The 17,578-nt window shown below is 40.1% G+C and overlaps 1 protein-coding gene across 1 annotated transcript in view; it reads right to left on the bottom strand.

The window, feature by feature from the left end:
- LOC118837145 (cell surface glycoprotein CD200 receptor 2-like) overlaps window positions 1-13,718 on the bottom strand; it is a 28,823-nt gene extending 15,105 nt beyond the window's left edge. The window contains 6 exon segments of the mRNA XM_036744113.1: window positions 4,742-4,787; window positions 8,681-8,786; window positions 9,426-9,677; window positions 9,809-10,114; window positions 11,960-12,049; window positions 13,706-13,718. Coding sequence (XP_036600008.1) covers window positions 4,742-4,787; window positions 8,681-8,786; window positions 9,426-9,677; window positions 9,809-10,114; window positions 11,960-12,049; window positions 13,706-13,718 — 813 coding nt within the window.
- Window positions 13,719-17,578: the final 3,860 nt, after the last annotated feature.

Genomic DNA, 17,578 nt, shown 5'->3' with positions numbered 1-17,578 from the left:
GGGCACAGCCTACCCTGGGCTCCACTCCACTCCACTCCCAGCTCCAGGCAATAGACCCTACCAGCGACCATCCAGGCTGTCCTGGGCTGGAGCCCTCCTTCCCTCAGCTATTCTGTGGGTTCTGCAGTTCTAGAATTTGTTCAGAGCCATTTTTTATCCGTGTTTGGAGGGTCCTGCGGGAGAGCCCTAGGCAAGTCCCTGCTTTCCAGATGCTGTCTTGGCTCCACCCGCATCAATGGCTCTAGCAAGTCTTACTGATAAAAATGGACTGCTTTTAAATATAGTCCCAGCTGACTCTCTCCAGCCATTCCTTATTTTTCCCCAATGCAGTGTTGCCTTGACCTCAAGGTCCTTCCCCTTTAGAGGTGTACATTCTGCTGGAAGAGGAACTTAATCGGACTCTCCCTTAATTATCAGTCCTCATTTCTTCTAGGATAGTTTGGGCAACTTCTTTGCAGAAAGGATTTGGGGGACCTAGAGGTGATATTTTGGGGAAGCAACTTGTTTTCAAATAACATGACAGGGGGGCAACTTTTACTATGTAACTATAGTGAATGTGTCTTTACTTGGAAGAAAGGATATCCCCTACCTGTGCCCCAATGGTTTTTCTTGCAGATATAATATTATAATTATATATTAAAATATTATAATCCTGATACCTTCTCTCAGAAAGCTTACATTCTATCAGAGGAGATATCTTGGACACAGATCCCATTGGAGAAAAGACTCTGGTACCTCAGAGATACTATGATCTTAGGAGGCTGCTGCTGAAGAGGCTGTTGCTGATGGAGGGTACAGTATGGAGCCAGGCTGACTCATTTTGTAGTTGCTGGGAACCCTGAAATGTCCACACACTCAGGCCTTCTCTCAATCAAGTGGCAAAGTTTATTGTAATGCCAATAGAAGTGGGCAGGGTTCCTTGTGAACCTGCAGCTTAATGGGGGTGAGACTGATGATTATATACAAAAAGGATGGTGAAAAGGATCTGGATAGGATTAAGGAGTAGTAAGGAGTCTGGGGTAGGTGAGGTGCTGCAGTGAAAGGAATATCCTTTAAGATGATTTGGCGATTGAGGTGGGCTAGGGTGGTCCAGCTACCTTGGACAGAGGTGCCAGTGATCTAGGCTGCTGAAATGTATGGGAAAATTCAGGGACTGGGTTGCTTTTAAAGACATGGTCTTTTCCTTTTAGGGCTCCAGGTCCCATCACCCCATCAAAGCCAAGAAGGAGGTAACAGTATTTCATTGTGATGAATAAAATCCCCCAAGAGAGAGTTTTGGGGTTATTAATAATCAATTCATTATTAGGCTAACTAATAATTAATAAATTGGTGGTCAGTGGTTTGTCTCAGTAACCAGAGGTGCAAAGGGAGGCTCTGGATCACCTTAAATCATGTCTGTACCTTCTGACAGGGAACTCCTCTGACAACTGTAATTCAGCCCTGATTGGTGAACATTTAATAAGGAGGTGCGTTAAAAATTTTCGGCACCTTCTGCTGAGAATATGGCTTGATCATGAGACTCAGCAACTTCAGGGCATCTGAACAGGGAAGCCATTTCCATCCAATGGCTAGTTTTCTCCTTCGTAAACTCTGTTGCCCTAAACTCTAATAGAAGAAATCATCAAGGGCAGGGTGTTTCTCCCCTAGGCAAAAACTCACCCAAATTGGATTCCGTTTATAGAAATTAGATTTCCCAGTGGGGTGGGATCCTGCCCAACCTAGTTAACCACACCTTCGTTGGGGAAGGGGGGGGGGAGGTGGAAATAGAAGTAATCTCATCACTCAGCCATACCCTTTAGAGATTGACTGACCATTTCAGATGATGAGTCTTAACAGAAATAGGAGGAAAAGGGTGGATCACAAATTAATAATTAACATAATAGCATAACATTAACTTCTCTTACCATCTAGTCCCTTTCCTTTTTAAATGATTGTTCTTATTTACTAGATATTAAGCTAAGTCATTTCTATATACCAATAGAGACAAGTGCTCTCAGAATCTTCTAAAATTTGGCACCCTGGGGAAAAACTACAGCTGCCCCATCATAGTTAAACCTCACAGTTCAAAAACCAAATGTAAGTAAAAAGGTATCCCCACAGGAGAAACTGATAATATTATAACAAAACCTGACAGAATTCTTTAGGAAGGTCATTTTGAAGAGGGAAAAAAACCCTCCTCAGAATAGTAAGAGATGAAAACCCTAAAAAGAATGAATATGCATATATACATACAACTAGACATAGAAAGAAAATCCTTGAGTAGAAGAGTTGGAACACGAATTTAGTCTAAAAGGAGGAAATATTTATAGTAAACATGACCCGTGAGTATAGTTTTATACTCCTCTTGATGTAACTCCACAAAGACGCTCAAAAAATTCTCATGGTTGTTTGTACCCTAGGCAAACTTGCGAATGGTCACAGATAACTTCCGTATTCTGATGTATCTCAAAGTACAAAATGTTTTGGCCACCTTCAAAAGCTGATAAAATTGCTTTCTGAGGTGTTCCTCTCTAGAGTTGTCTTGACAAGGAAAGGTAACTATGAGCTCTCCTAGCTGTTGTGGTGGTGGTTGTTGTTTGTCCTTCATTCTTGAAGAGGGCTATGACTGGGAAGGTGATGACATGACTTACAAGTGAATTACAAGTGAATTGAATTTCAATGAGGCAGAGCTGTACAAAGTCACCAGCTTCACTCTCTCCTCCAGGGTCCAGTGGCAAGACATAGTCAGGATGACTGGAGATAGAGTGGGACACTGTGACATTTTTAAGCTGAAATCTTTCCCAGGTCCCAGTTGTCTAAGATAACACCCATTCATTAAGGCTAGGTAGTTTGCCTACTCAAAAAAATTAAACTAGGAAAGTAAGACCCACAGGGTTTCTGGCGGGAACAGAAACAACTGCTATTTACTCTTACTCTGAGCCATCAAAACCCAAACTATGACCAAGTGAAACTTGAACTGGGATCTATTATTGGTCAATCAGTGAGAGCCAAAGTGATTTGGGTTTAAGGCTTGGTCAAGTAGTTCCACGTGAATCCCAATGTGTTTTATCAAAGCCTGGTTCTCTAGAGCTCTATTTCAAGAAATCATAAATGAAACTACATGGGACAAAAAAATTTAATTGTCTTAGAAAGAAAAAGATAGAATAGGGAAGAGAAAAAAAAATCTAGTCCCCAAACCCCAATATATAAGCTATCAAAATTGAATCCTTGTACAGATTGGTTAGCCAGAGTAGCAGAATATTAAATGCATAAATGCACAACAAACAGTGATTAATAATACTGCAAGCTTTAGGGTTGCACTTTAGATAATCAAGGAATATGCCAGCTAATTATCACAAATTCTCTGCCACTCAGAGTCCATGAAGGAGATAATGCACAGTGGAATGAATCCAAAATCACATCTCTCTTCCTTCTCTGCTTAAGTGCAAAGAAGATAGGAAGATGAATTCTGGACAGATTAGAAATAATACTGTCAGTTCCACTATCCCCCCCCCCCCAAATCTTTGTTCACTTAGCTGACAAGATTAAAGAAAAAGTGGTCAGGATGTGGGGCTTCATGTGGTATCTTCAAAGTCAATTTTTCCTTTCATTTCCATAATATATGTTCTTCATGTAATTTACATAAAGTTCCTCTTCCTTCTATCCAGATAAATTAAAGCAAAAAACACAATCATAAGAAACAAGAAACATATCTATTATTGAAATCCCCTCTTTCCAATGAGTGATCAGTGACCTCTGTCTCTCAAGTCTCCCTTTCTTCAAATAATTGCTACATAGAGAAATATAAGGCTGGTCAACCAAAAGTTACATGAATATGATTTTGTATAAAAAGAACCTTGCATTTTAGGCAAATATGGTTCTATCTGAGAGGAGAAGCATTCTGCCAATGTTGCTGCCCCCTATAGACATTGTGCCAAAGCCTGAGCCTTGAAAAGGGGACTTGGGCTCATTATTGTCCACCAAAATATTGGCCTCATGCAACTGAACCCCATAAGAAATGAGCATAACAGGACATTGCTTTGCTGATGCCCAGATTGCATAGCCCTCTGCCTGACATGGAGGTACCCACTTGGGAAACACCATGGATGTGCTTCTAGAAGGTGACATTATTTGTTCTCCTACCCTGGGGATGGCAATAGCCTCTTCCTATTGACTATATAGTTGAAATAAGCTATGTCTTTAAAACTACCAGAATGTGACAAACTCTCTCTTTCTGGCAATGTCCAAGGTGAGGTGAAAATCCTGTTCTCTCACAGCACAGGTACCATTGTAAAAATTAATCTGACTTAGATTAAGTGGTTAAATAATATCTTGCTTTTACATAGCACCTACTTATTACCTTCATTTAACAGTTGAGAAAATTGAGGCAAATAGTTTTAATGACTTGCCCAATGTCATACAGCTATTAAGTGGCTAAGGCTGGATTTAAACTCAGATCTTTCTGACCCCAGGCCCAGTGTTCTATCCATTTTTTACACCTAGCTACCAAGATAAATGGAACTGAGAAGCAGGGAACCCCCTAAAATTGAGGGAATACAATCTACTGGAACCAATAACAGAGACTGGGTGCCCCTGAATCCCCTTAAGGGGGTATTGGAGAACCCTGCAGGAGGGACTGGCCTTCAGGCAGTGCCTGGCAGGGTAATAATGTCATACAAACACTAAATCACAGCCCACCTTGACAAAACCTAGCAGGCACACTCTCTGATTTTGGCTACAATCATCCCTCTCTGTATCTTACCATATTAATATTTGGAGTAGACCTTGTCCCTTGGGACTTATAGATCCTGCCAAAAAAGAAAAGACAACAAAAAGTGAATTAAAGAGGGGAGAATACAAAACCCCTTTCTCCATTAGTGTTGCAGGTGATAATTATGATAATGATAGAGAGCAACACTCTACTTTCGGGAAAGCAGTCAAACAAAATCAAGAACTTTCTACCATCAAAAATGGAATGAGTAGCCTGAGGTTTTTTATCGTTTTGACTAAAAATAATAGCATTAATGCAATAGGGCTTTGCCAGTGGGAGACACGTCTGATGCATACAGGAAATATGGGTAGAGACCAGTGACCTAGACTCCTTAGCTTACCTTTTGTTCTGATTAAAATTCCTTTGGATGCTAAACTAGAAATCACCTTGGGAATATCTGAGTATCTTAGTCTAAACTAGATAGTTATTTGTTAACAGATGGCTTGGAGATCTCATAGATTAAGAAAGGAAAAGGAAAGATGTAATTTTAGCCTAGCAACATGTGTCAGATTTTTGAAAGCTGGGCATAGTAATCATCACTGAAGAGCTAGCAGTCCACCTGCTGTAGGTTAGGCCTGAAGCTGGTCAATCAAATACTTTCAGGTGCAGATTGGAACAAAATGAGACACTTAAGAGACCATCTAAGAGTTAGTTAAAGGAGATTTCCTTAGCTAAAGAAGGGAAAGGCTATTCTGCATGGCTACAGCATTGATTCATTAGAGCACAGCTTCCCTTACTCTGCCATGCTGGTCTACTAATCAGAAGCCTGGGTGAGCAACTCCTGACTCCTTGTGTATTGGCTTTTGTCCTTAAACCACCAGGAAACTATATGCGTGGTTTGAGTGTTAATCCCCTGGCCTAAGGATGGTTTCAATATATTTTAAGAAAAAACTAACCTGGCTTGCACAGGGTACAGCCTTTGGGCCTTTATGTCAGACTTCTAGACACTATGACCTAGAAGACTGAAACTAAAATGGCTTGGCTAGCTCTGAAAAAAATGAGCCCGGAAGGTAGTGGTGAACACCAAGAGAGAGATGAGATCAAAACTTTCAAAAGAACAAGCCAGCCAGGTAAGATGATGTGCACAATATTGCCACAGGACCAGCAAGGTCCAGCACAGGCCAGTGGGTTGAGCAGAAATGCCACGCCCAGTGAGGAGCAAGCCAGTGAGCCTAGAACAACACACTCATCAGAGATAATGCACCCATCAGGGAGCAGGCACAGTAAAAGTAGAAAGGTGATATCACTCAAAGACATTAGGAGTCCTATAGCATTGGGAGTATGAGTTGTTTCTCTATATATATTCTTCCTGTGTGGACCCTTCATACATGTGTGACATTTAAAAAGGTTTGAGAGACATAGTTTCTGGGTAATTCAATCATTTTATCAATCAGGCTAGCAGATTATTAATAAAAGGATGGTCATTTGGCCATCTCTCTCAGACCAAAGACCCTTAATGGTGGCAGGGTAACAGTTTATATGCCTTTGAAGACAAGGTATTCCTAAGGGGTGCCTACTCAACTCTGATTAACACAGTGGAAGGTGGGCTATCTTGGAGTATGTAACTTAAGTCACTCAAATCTTGGTCAAAGAGACATCAATTTCTACATTGCCTGTCTTGATAATAGGAAGACTCAACATTTTCCCAGACCTGTCTGAGCAAACACAATGAGCAGGAATGCACCCATTGGCCTAAAATTAGAATTCTCTTACCGACTGTTTAGATCTTGGCCTGGGAAAATTTCTAAGAGAGATTTCCCACACTGATTGGTTTCTGGATAGGGAAGTAGAAAAGAGGAAAAACCTTGGTCCTAATACAATAATTAGTTATTAAATATAAGACAGAAATATCCATTTCTCACACATGATCTTTATGCACAATCATTATCCCTACTAATGATGTGTATATTTTGGGAAGAGGGTGCCCTAGACCTATGGAGAAAAGGTTCTACTATCAGTCTTCTTATGCTGCTTTATTAAATGCCTCTGATTTGAAGTATTGTGTCCTGTGACTGATCAGAGAGAAAAAGTAAACAAATCAGTAGAAGCTCACAAACTGTCATTTTGAGCAAATGCGTATGCACAGAACTTGGGGCAGGTGTTCAGCCCAACATGCTGAACTTCAAAAATAATGAGCTCCACGTCACTGGAAGTGTTCAAGAAAAGGCTAGACAACTATCTGCCAGGGATGCTATGGGGAAGATTGTGCCTTTGGGTAGGGGGCTGCTCTAAGTGACCTCTAAAAAATGTCCCTCCCAAGATTTTATGATTACTCATTCCTTTCATTGGTCTCCGAACATTGTCCTTGGAGAATGTTCACTAAACAGAATGTTCACTAAACAGAAAGTAAAAACAATCACGCCACTGAAACAAGGCACTCATTTCTCTTCAAATTTTCATCATCAGTGAATAATGATGGTGTACGTATAGCCTGTGTTTCCATAAATAATAACAGCAAGCGTGTATGTAGGGAGATAGGTATTCCAGTGGATAGAGTACTGGACCTGGAGTCAGGAAGACGAGTTCAAATCTCTGTTCAGACACTTACTAGCTGTGGAACCCTGGAAAAGTCATTTAATCTCTGTCTGCCTCAATTTTCTCATATACAAAATGGATATAATAACGGCACCTACCTCTCGGGGATGTTATAAGGATCAAATGACATAACATATGTAAAGTGTTTTACAAACACTGTTACCACTATTATGTAGTACTTTACATTGGTAGTACATATTAGATAGTACTCTAAGGTACTACATAATAATGATAATGGTATTTATATCATACTTCAAGGTTTGCAAAACACATGTTACCTCATTTGATCTTCATAAAATGCCTAGGAGGTGGGTGCTATTTTACAGATGGGAAACTGAGGCAGACAGAGGTTAAGTGACTTGCCCAGAGTCCCACAGCTAGTAAGTACCTGAATCAGGATTTGGACTCAGATCTTTCTGACTCCCAATTGAACGCTACCTACTGAACCATCTTCTACTCTAAATAACAGGAATTTAATACATTCAGAGAAAGTAGAGCATACACCTTGAAAAGAAAAAATTAGCACTCAGGAAGCCAGCTTTTCTTCAAAGTTCAATTTTGTTGCCTGTTTCCATCCTTGAAGGTATGTTCTACTCAATGAAAATGATATTTGATGACTTCTTTGAAAATATTTATTCTATTTTCTCCATTCTCTTTTTGTGATATTTCCCATAAATACACTAGAGCCAGGCTAGAAAAAAAAATCTTCATGTCATGGTCCAATGACTATGGAACTATGTTGTTAATGAGATCATGTTAAGAGAAGGTCCTTTGGATCACTATTGTCCTGAGATTCTTTTTGGCAAGGTCCAGGACCAGTTCATATGACGTTGAATTCTATATTTTGTTAGGACATATCATTGTGAAGGGCAGCTAGGTGGAGAAAGCACAGGGTTTTGGGTCAGGAAGATCTGAGTTCAAATCTGGCCTCAGACACTTACTAGCTATGTGACGCTGGGTGAGTCACTTAAGCTCTATTTGCCTCAGTTTCTCATCTGTAAAATGGGGACACACGGGAGAACAAAAGGGTAAACCAATCCAGTAACTTTGCTGAGAAAACCCAAGTCCATGGGGGTCACATAGTCAGATGAAACTGAACAACAACATTACCGTGAAGCCCCAAGGTTCCTTTTCCTTTTCCTAACTAAAGGAAATGAGAGTTAATGGAATCTCAAAATGAGGGGATAATTGAGAAACTCAGTTGTTTGTATTCCAATCGATTCGTGGTTCACTATTAACAGGAACAATATGGTCAATCTGGAAAAGCACACGGGTGGGTCTATGCCACCAGGCCTTGGGAAACCCTAATGTCCTCTAGATGACAGATGTGGCAACTATTAATTTTTCAGAGTACTAGATCATCTGGGGGCCCACAATCCATGTTAAACAACCAACCTGTGGCAAACAGCCTTCCAAACCAGGATGAATCCCACAAGGGTCATTAAGCTCAAGAGAACACAGAGGCTGGTGAAGAGTGACAATGGTGTGGAATGGTTGAGACCTTGAAACATGAACACAAGAATGTTTTTAAGGATGCCTCCTGATACACTTATAATTCTAATATAAAGGATATTATCTAATTTTCAGATAAAACCATTCATATAAGAACTCTAAGAAGCATATGAGGAGATCAGAGGACCAAAGGCATAATAATAGTGACAATGGCAGCACCTCCCTTCCAGGGGTGTAGTAAGGATCAAGAGAGATTAATATTTGTAAAGTGCTTCACACAGCTTCTGGCCCATAGTGAGTACTACTATTATTATTATTATCATTCATAATTTTTCATTTCTTATGGTAAAATTTTTCCTAAAGCATAATTACAAATATTTCCATGAAGAAAAAAAATGTGAAAATAAGACAGAAACTGTGTAACATTTAGCCAGTACCCCGCTAGGGTTGGCAGTGGGGTAGAGGAGTCAGTACATTCTCTTAAAATAGACTGGAGTGGAGGGAGGGAGGAGAGTCATTTCAGAACTATCCAACATGTCTTAGAGTTTCCTATATATGCTTTAGGATAATCACAGAATGACAAGTTATTGAATTCTATGATCTGCCCAAGGCTTTTCCTCATTATCCTCCCTCTGGAATAAAATGTTGAGGATCAAAGCAATAACTACAAAAGAGAAGAACGACTTACGACCGGGTTGAAGTTCTATGGACAGACTCTTGTTCCCAGTCAAATGGGAAATGGAGCAGGTCACCTTAGTTCCATTGAGCCCATTCCAGTGACACGTACTTTTCACAGTCACTGTCCTATTGCCAAGAGTTTCATTCACACTGAAGCAATCTCCCTCTGGGACCCAGGAGATCTGGGCATCTGGCTTCCCAGCAGATGCTTCACATATGGCAGTCCCATTCCCATCCACAGACAAGGCTATCTCAGGAGGCACTGGAGAAGATGAGATGGAATATATATTTTTTTTCTTAGCGTGAGATAGAGGTGGTAGAGTTGAAATAGCTACTTGTCTCTTTGTCCTGGATCTATTTATCAATAACAGACTGAGAGAAGCTACTCCTTACCTAATACAGTGAGCTGATGGCCGTATTGGAAGTTCCCATCAGGTGTTACAATAACACATCTGTAATATCCATCATCTTCAATGGTCACTCGGTCTATCTGAAGGGTGAAATTCCTATCAGGTCTAGATTCCCAGGTTATCCTCTCATTAGAGCAGTATGTTTTCTTGGTTTCGTTTGTATCTGATCTGTAGGCCATGATACAGGGAATTTTGTCTCTGGGAAGTATTTCCCACGTTGCCATTATAAGATTCTTCACTGAGTAAGTATAGCAGGAGAAAACGGTCTCAGTATCTACCTGTACAGACACTGAAGAGTCAAGTGGGAACAAAAATTATAAAATTGTTTTTAAAATAGTCACATGCAAATTTTATCCACAGTTTTCTTATTTTAAGGAGATTCCTGATAATTAACACTCATAATTTCTAATATTTCCCATTTGTAACAATGGGAAATGAAACATTAACTCTCTGAGGTAGAGAAATATGAGACTAAATCCCAGAATTAGCTATTCCACCTCAGTGCACTTTGGTATAGGAAGAAACAGCCTCAAAGCCGGAAGACCTGGGTTCAAGTTCTTCCCAGGGCACAGACTGTTTGTGTAATCCTGGCCACTTTACTTCTCAGTGCTCTCGGCAGCTCTCTTAGAAGCTGAAAAGAAGATGGTACCCTGCTTTGGTAAAGGAAGGTCCCTCACTTGAAATTTCCCTGTACTGATGAAATTACATGCCTAGTCTCTGTTCCCAACCCTAACCTGGTCATAAAAGAAAATCATGTATAAAGTATGTATCATACTAAAACCGTTAGAGCCAGCTTCAGAAATCAGCCTAGGTATCTAGTCTAGTACCTCCAGAGTGAGGAGATAGCACTGGTTTCTCTCCAAGAAGCAGGGCATATATTATCTAAACCAGGGCCCTTGTTAGCAGAGATTAGAGGGTAAGTTTAGCCTTCCTTATGTAATGTTAATGGGATATGAAGCTCTTCCCTGCCCATTAATAGGCCTCATGTGGAGCCCATTAAGGAAAGCTTGCTTAGGGGAGGTTTGCTTGTGGGAGAGGCCTTCACACATTTTGTGCTAAGTTGATTAGGCACTGAGTCAGGAGGGTTGTGATGCCTTCTGGCTCTGAGAACTGTATATATTATACTTTGAGTTGGTATTTTGCTTTGGGGGTTCCCTTATGAGAAGGACCTTGTGATTCCCTGGTCAAGACTCTGAGTAGCCATATGTTCAGACCCCCTGACTACTTAGATGTAAAGTTTCTCTCGATCCGGTGGTGTGTGTAAAGTGTGTAACAATATTGCTTTGATTCAGGCAGTCAGAACCTTGTCTGTTGGTCTAATTTCTCTGTTTATATTTTCTCTGACGTTCAGGGGGCTGAGTTTTCCTCTGAACTAGTGAATATAATTAAAGAACATTGTTGACCCCTTTAAAGTTGCTTTCCTTTAAAAGCAGATTAAAGAACCTGTGGTAGCAGGCCATCCTGGGTATGCTAGGGTGCTTGCTGCTATCCTCCTATCTCCTCAGTTAAAAAGAAAGTGAAGTATCTTTAACTTCTGGAAGAGAACTTCCATTGAAAAGTGTGTTTAACTGATAGCATCCTTCTTTTTAGATTCTCATGGGGTGTTTAACCTGGGAGGTCTGTGAATTTTTTTTCATTTTGATGACTGATCAGAATAAATAGTTTCCTTTGTAATTAATTCTATGCGTTTTATTTGATACATTTAAAAATATTTTTGAAGGGATCCATAGGTCTCCCTGGACTGCCAAAAGGGTTAATGACCCCCCCAAAAAAAGGTTAAAAACCCCCACTTTAGAGTAAGAAGGATGTGAGGAAAAGCTGATCCTGCATGACCTAATCATCTTAATGGGCTAATAACCCTCATCCACCCCTCAACATCTAAATGCATCTGTCTCACAAAGAACCACTGCTTCTCATGAAGCAATAAGTGTGTGCTGCAGTAATGGATACATTCTAAGACAAAATGTCATACAAAGCAATGTTTTGATATTTGTATCCGTTACAACACATGACACTCAATGCTATGAGTCCTTACACAACCCGTCTCATTTATTGAGTTTGGCCAATTTTTTTGTTCCAATGACCTTATGCTTCCATCCTTCGGCATTAGATGCTACATCACAAAATACATTACCATCTGTGGTGATGTTAAAGTTAATGGAGTGCAGCTCCTGGGCCAGGGCTGAACTGCTAGGTCCATGGGCTGAAGATTCAGCAGTGTATTCTAGAGGTAAAGTGGCAATAGAGGGAAAAAATGATATACCAATGCACATGGAGACACCTGCTTCCACCAAAGGACATAAAAAAATGTGTTTCTATTAAGAAAGTCACTAACTCTAAACATCACTTCCACCTGCAGGAAATACAAATACAAGCTAAAAACATCAAAACCTAGAAAGCAAAATTTCACTGAAGGGAGAGAAGTAGACAAGGGAATTAGTGATCAGACTTGGTAATCACAGCTTCTAGTTTCTGCCCTTAGCTTTAAATAAAAATCACTTTTCATCACACAGCTCAGCTTGGAAACTAAAGATTCTCACCAAGTCTCATGAAAACAAGATGGTTTTCAATAAGTGGATTTACTTCATTAAACTCATAGTGTGATGGGAGGAGCACTGGATTTTGAGTCAGAAAATCTTGGTCTGAGACCAAGTTTAGCTATTTGACATTAAGCAATCATTTAACCTGATCGTACCTCAGATCACTCAGCTATAAAATGGATTAGATATTTTCTCAGTCCCTTCCTGCTCCAAATCCTAGACCTCCTATGCCATCTGTTTCTTGAAAGAGCTAAAGATGTTTAGCTTAGAGAAGAGAAAAACTTAGAAGGAGACATAATAGCTGTCTTCAAGTATTCAAAAGGCTTTCATGTAAAAGAAGAATTATATTTCTGGTAGGCCCCAGAGAAAAAAATGAGGAAAAATGGGTGAAAGTTACAAAAATGCAAATACAGGCTGGTGAAACTAGGACCCTTCCCCTAAACTAGGTGTTCTTAACTTGTAATTTCAGTTATTTTCACTAGTCACTAGCTGAAATTTAACATTTCCTTCAATTAGTCATAAATATTCTTTTGAGGAGGGGCCCAGAGGCTCCACCTGTATCAGTAATTAAGGTGGGACATTTTTACCGTTTTCTCTTTTGGAGCACTTATTTAATCAAGTGCCCTTGATGAGTCCAGCCTTTTCTTTGATTAAATCAGGAGTCTTTGATGACCTCCTTACCTCAAGGGAAAGCCTACTTTACATGGGTTTGATGCCCTTTGACCCTGAACAGGGTATATAAAGTGCCATTGTTAATAGCCCCCCACCTCCTCATCCCTACCCTACTTGTAAACCCAGATGTTGATGCTTCCCTGGTAACTATGAATTGTGATTTGAATCAGATAAGATCTCTCTATTGATGTTTGTAATCTCTATTTGTATTTGCTCTGAAGTTCAGGGTACTGACTTTTCCTCCTGAACTAAGTGAGAATATATATATATATATATATATATATATGAATGTATGTATGTATGTTTGATTAAAGTGAGATTGTTAACCCCTAAAGGTTACTTTCCTTAGTAAAGCAGATCAAAGAACCTGTGCTGGCAGTTCTTGTTGCTGGTCTTGTTGGGTCTTACACCCCTGCAGCAACTGGTAGTCAAATTGTTGCTACATCACCAGACTGCCAAAGGAGTGTTTCACACACACACAAAAACACACACAAACACACACACACACACACACACACACACACACACACACACACACATACCTTAAGAATTCCTGTCCTAGATGGAAGAGGAGGAGGACACTAGACAGAATCAGCCAGAATGATCCATGAATACTTGAGTGTAAGCCCTGACAAAAGGAACTTTGCCATCCTGATGTTTAGCCTTACCTATCCTATCCATGGGTAGTGTGCTCAGAAGTACTTGTGGTCTTCTTATCTGATTCAATTCAATTAACATTTATTAAGCATCTTCTGTGTGCTAGGCATTGTGCTAAAAGGCTCTAAAAACTTTTGCCAAAAGGACCTATTTGTAGAAAAATATTTTTATTAGCTCTTTTTGTGGTGGAAAAGAATAGGAAATTGAGGGGATGCAAGAGATGGTTAGTTGGTGTAGTAGATAGAGTACCAACCCTGAAGTACCAGGCTGGAGTTCAAATTCAGCCTCAGATATTTACTTGCTCTGTGACCCCAGGTAAGTCATTTAACCTTGAGTGTGATGAAGAAGGAAGAGGAGAAGAAGAAATTGAGGGGACGTCCATCTGTTGGGGAATGGCTAAACAAGTTGTGGTATATGAATGTGATGGGATACTATTGTGCTATAAGGAATTATGAGCAGGATGATTTTAGAAAAACCTGGAAAGATTTAAATGAACTGATGCAAAATGAAGTAAACAGAACCAGGTACACAGTAACAGTAATATTGGATGATGAACAACTGTGAACGACTTGGCTCTTCTCAGCAAGACAATAATCTAAGATATTCCCAAAGGACTCATGATGAAAAATGCTATCCACCTCCAGAGAAAGAGCTGATAGACTCTGAATGCAGACCAAATCATACTATTTTTCACTTTCATTCTTTTTGTTGTTTTTGTTCGAGTTTTCTTCCACAAAATGATTACTATGGAAATGTTTTACATGATTGTACATGTATAACCTATATCAGATTGCTTACCATCTCAGGGAGGGCTAAGGGGAGGGAGGGAGGAGGGAGAGAATTTGAAACTCAGAATTTTAAGAAATAAATGTTAAAAATTCTTTTTACATGTAATTGGGGGGTGGAATAAAATAGTATTTTTTAAAAAGCTATTATTGACCTCAGCATAAAATTACACAACACTTTAACAGCTTAGGGCCTGACTGTAGGGTTTATAGTATGGATCAACAATTTCCTGTGTCATGCTTGTATGTGAGGCCTCATTTCCTGTAATCAGACCAACACTGAGACCCACAGGTAAGTGAGAGGTCCCTTGTATTCTTTTTGTACAAGTAAGTATCCACTTGTGGCTTGTATGCTATTAATAAGTCTTGTTGTTAGAGTCAGTCAGTTAACCAGCATATATTAAGTGCCTGCTAGGTGCCAGGCCATTGCGCTAAGCACTGGGGATACAAAGAAAGTCCCCCTCCGGCAAATAAAAACAGCCCTTGATCTCGAGGAGCTCACAATATACTGAGAGAGAAAATGAGCAAACCATAGTAAAGTACAAACTATATATATATATATATATACACATACATATACACATATATGTGTGTATACATATATATGTATATGTGTGTACATATATATAAATATATGTGTGTGTGTGCATATATACACACACACACATATACACACACACACACACACACACATATATATATATATATGTATCAGATAAATTGGGGATAACTTCAGAGGGAGGGCACTAAGGGAAGATACAGCTGGTTTCTGTTCCTTGAGACTACAAACTGGATTAATACAGGCCAAAAGGAAAAGCTACTTGTGCAGAATTTTTCTCAACCTAGGTTCTTGGAGAACCTAGGGAAAATTTCACTCACCAGCTGGATCTCCTCACTGGTAATCAAACAACTTGGGGGGCCAAACTGAAAAGAGAAATCTTTATTAGCCTGCTAAGGAAGAAGAGTATTCTGGCTGGTAGCAACCTCAGCTTCCTAGGGTGCAACTTAGACAGCTTTTCCAGGCCTGCTTAGATTACATAGCCAATTAGCAGCATTCCACTTGAATAGACCAATGGCATATAATCTGTCCATATAGGAAAGTTGATCTGGAATGTTTCATGTTGAACATTGGGTGCAACATTTGTGGGTTGAAGATAGCTCAAGAGTGCTGGGGGCAGGGGGGAGGGGGGGAAGTAAAGAGTCATTGCCTATTTAGCCTCAGCAGGATGGAGGTAGCTGAGTTGTGTTTTCTTATTCTATCTATAGCACTATGGGAGATAATTTGGCCAAACCACACAGTCTGATAAAGCTTTTTCTCCATACTAGCTACAGTAACCATTAAAACGAAACACAAAAACAGACATCAGTTAGAGGTGGTAGATTCTCTCACTGAAATCTTCAAGCAGTCTGTATGACGGCTTATTCAGTATGTTTTATTTAGAGCAAGTGTCCAACTCACCCCTTGCTGCAGCAAGGCAGCAACTGCATTAAAATGTAATTGAGAAATATTTTAAAAATAAATGAAAATACAATAGAATATAATGTTAACTGTGATTTTCTAAGTCAGCATAGACCAGCAGGGATTTTTGTGTAATTTTTAGCATCCCCCCTTCTATTTGAATTTGATACCACTGTTCTAGAGAGTAATCTGGTTCAAATGGGTTTACTAGATGCCATCTGAGGACCCTACCAACTGTGATTCTATGACTACTAGCTTCAAGACAGAAATTCTTCACTTTTTTTCAATCAATGACCCTTTTGGCAGTCTAGTGAAGCCTATGGATTCTGTGGAATAATTATTATAAGTGCATAAAATAGATAGGATCTGTGCTGGTAAGCAAAATGGGCTCTTAGCACTCAGTTCAACCAAGTGCCCTTGAAGAGTTTGGCTTTGTTTCCTTTGAGTAATTCAGTGTATTTCATTGAGTCTTACTAGGTGCTAAGCCCCAGGCCCAAACCCCTATTAGGTGCTAAGCCTATGTGGGTATGAAGCTCCCAGGGTACTAAGGGGAGATGCTAACTCAAGAGCCAATCATAGGAGCCTAAATTCTGGTCATTCAGATGACGTTTGATGACGTCTTAAACGGTGTAAGAAGAGAAGACAGAGCCATTTGCTCAGGGCTCTCACTCTTGGTGGTGCGCGCTGATGCAGAGACTCCGGACAGCTGTAGCTAAGGAGCCCTCCAGCTCATAACCCAGATGTTGGGACTTTGTTAACCTCTGGTAACCATGTATTGGGATTTGAATCAGACAAGGTCTGTCTGTTGATGTTTGTACTTTGTATTTTGCTCTGAAGTTCAGGGCGCTGGCTTTTTCCCCTGAACTAGGTGAGTGATATTTGTATGCTGGATTAAAATAAGCTTGTTAACCCCTTAACGTTGCTATCCTTAGAGAAGCAGATCAAAAGAACCTGGGCTTTGGCGGCGTTCTTGTTGTTGGGCTTGTGTTGGTCTTTCACCCCCACAACAGCAGCTAGCCGGATTTTTGAAACAGGATCACAAAGGAAAACAGTTCTATTGGTAACGAGGGGCTCAGAACCTGTGTGCATAAGATTCTCCTCATTAGTGGAGATTGATTTTTCAATGTTCTGAGGCTATGTGAGAGGAAAAATTGACGAGATCTTGAGAGAGGAGAGATCTTGGTCTTCTGGCTTCTCAGTTTGAGAGAAAAGATTCTCTTTAGTGAGAGGTGCCTAAAGGGAGAGAAAAATTCTGGGAAGAAGCTAACATGTAAAGGATCCAACACCTCAATCATGTCCCTCTCCTGAGCTTACTACACCAGAGGCATTGGGGAATTTCTCCTTAAGTGAGATCTGGCAGTCTCTTGCTTGAGCTAAGATACATCACTCCCAGAAAGTTCATTCACTCTGTGTATTGTCTGGTGTATTCTTATCTGTGTATCCTCTCTGTTTTCTATTTACTATCAGCTTGGATAAATGGGTTTATTTTCCATTCACTAAATGTGGTCTTTGTGTAACTGGCATTTAGTAGGGAAAGAAGCCAAGTTTTGGGGCAGTCCTTCCCCAGCAAAAGGTAGTAATCAGGAACATACCTTGAACCTTAAAATTATTTTCCCTACAATAAAACAACATATGGTGGG

This window comes from Trichosurus vulpecula, chromosome 2 (genome assembly GCF_011100635.1).
Source record: "Trichosurus vulpecula isolate mTriVul1 chromosome 2, mTriVul1.pri, whole genome shotgun sequence".
In the NCBI taxonomy this organism is placed as follows: domain Eukaryota; kingdom Metazoa; phylum Chordata; class Mammalia; order Diprotodontia; family Phalangeridae; genus Trichosurus; species Trichosurus vulpecula.
Note: the sequence above shows the minus strand (reverse complement) of the source record. Positions and strands in the feature narration are given on the sequence as shown.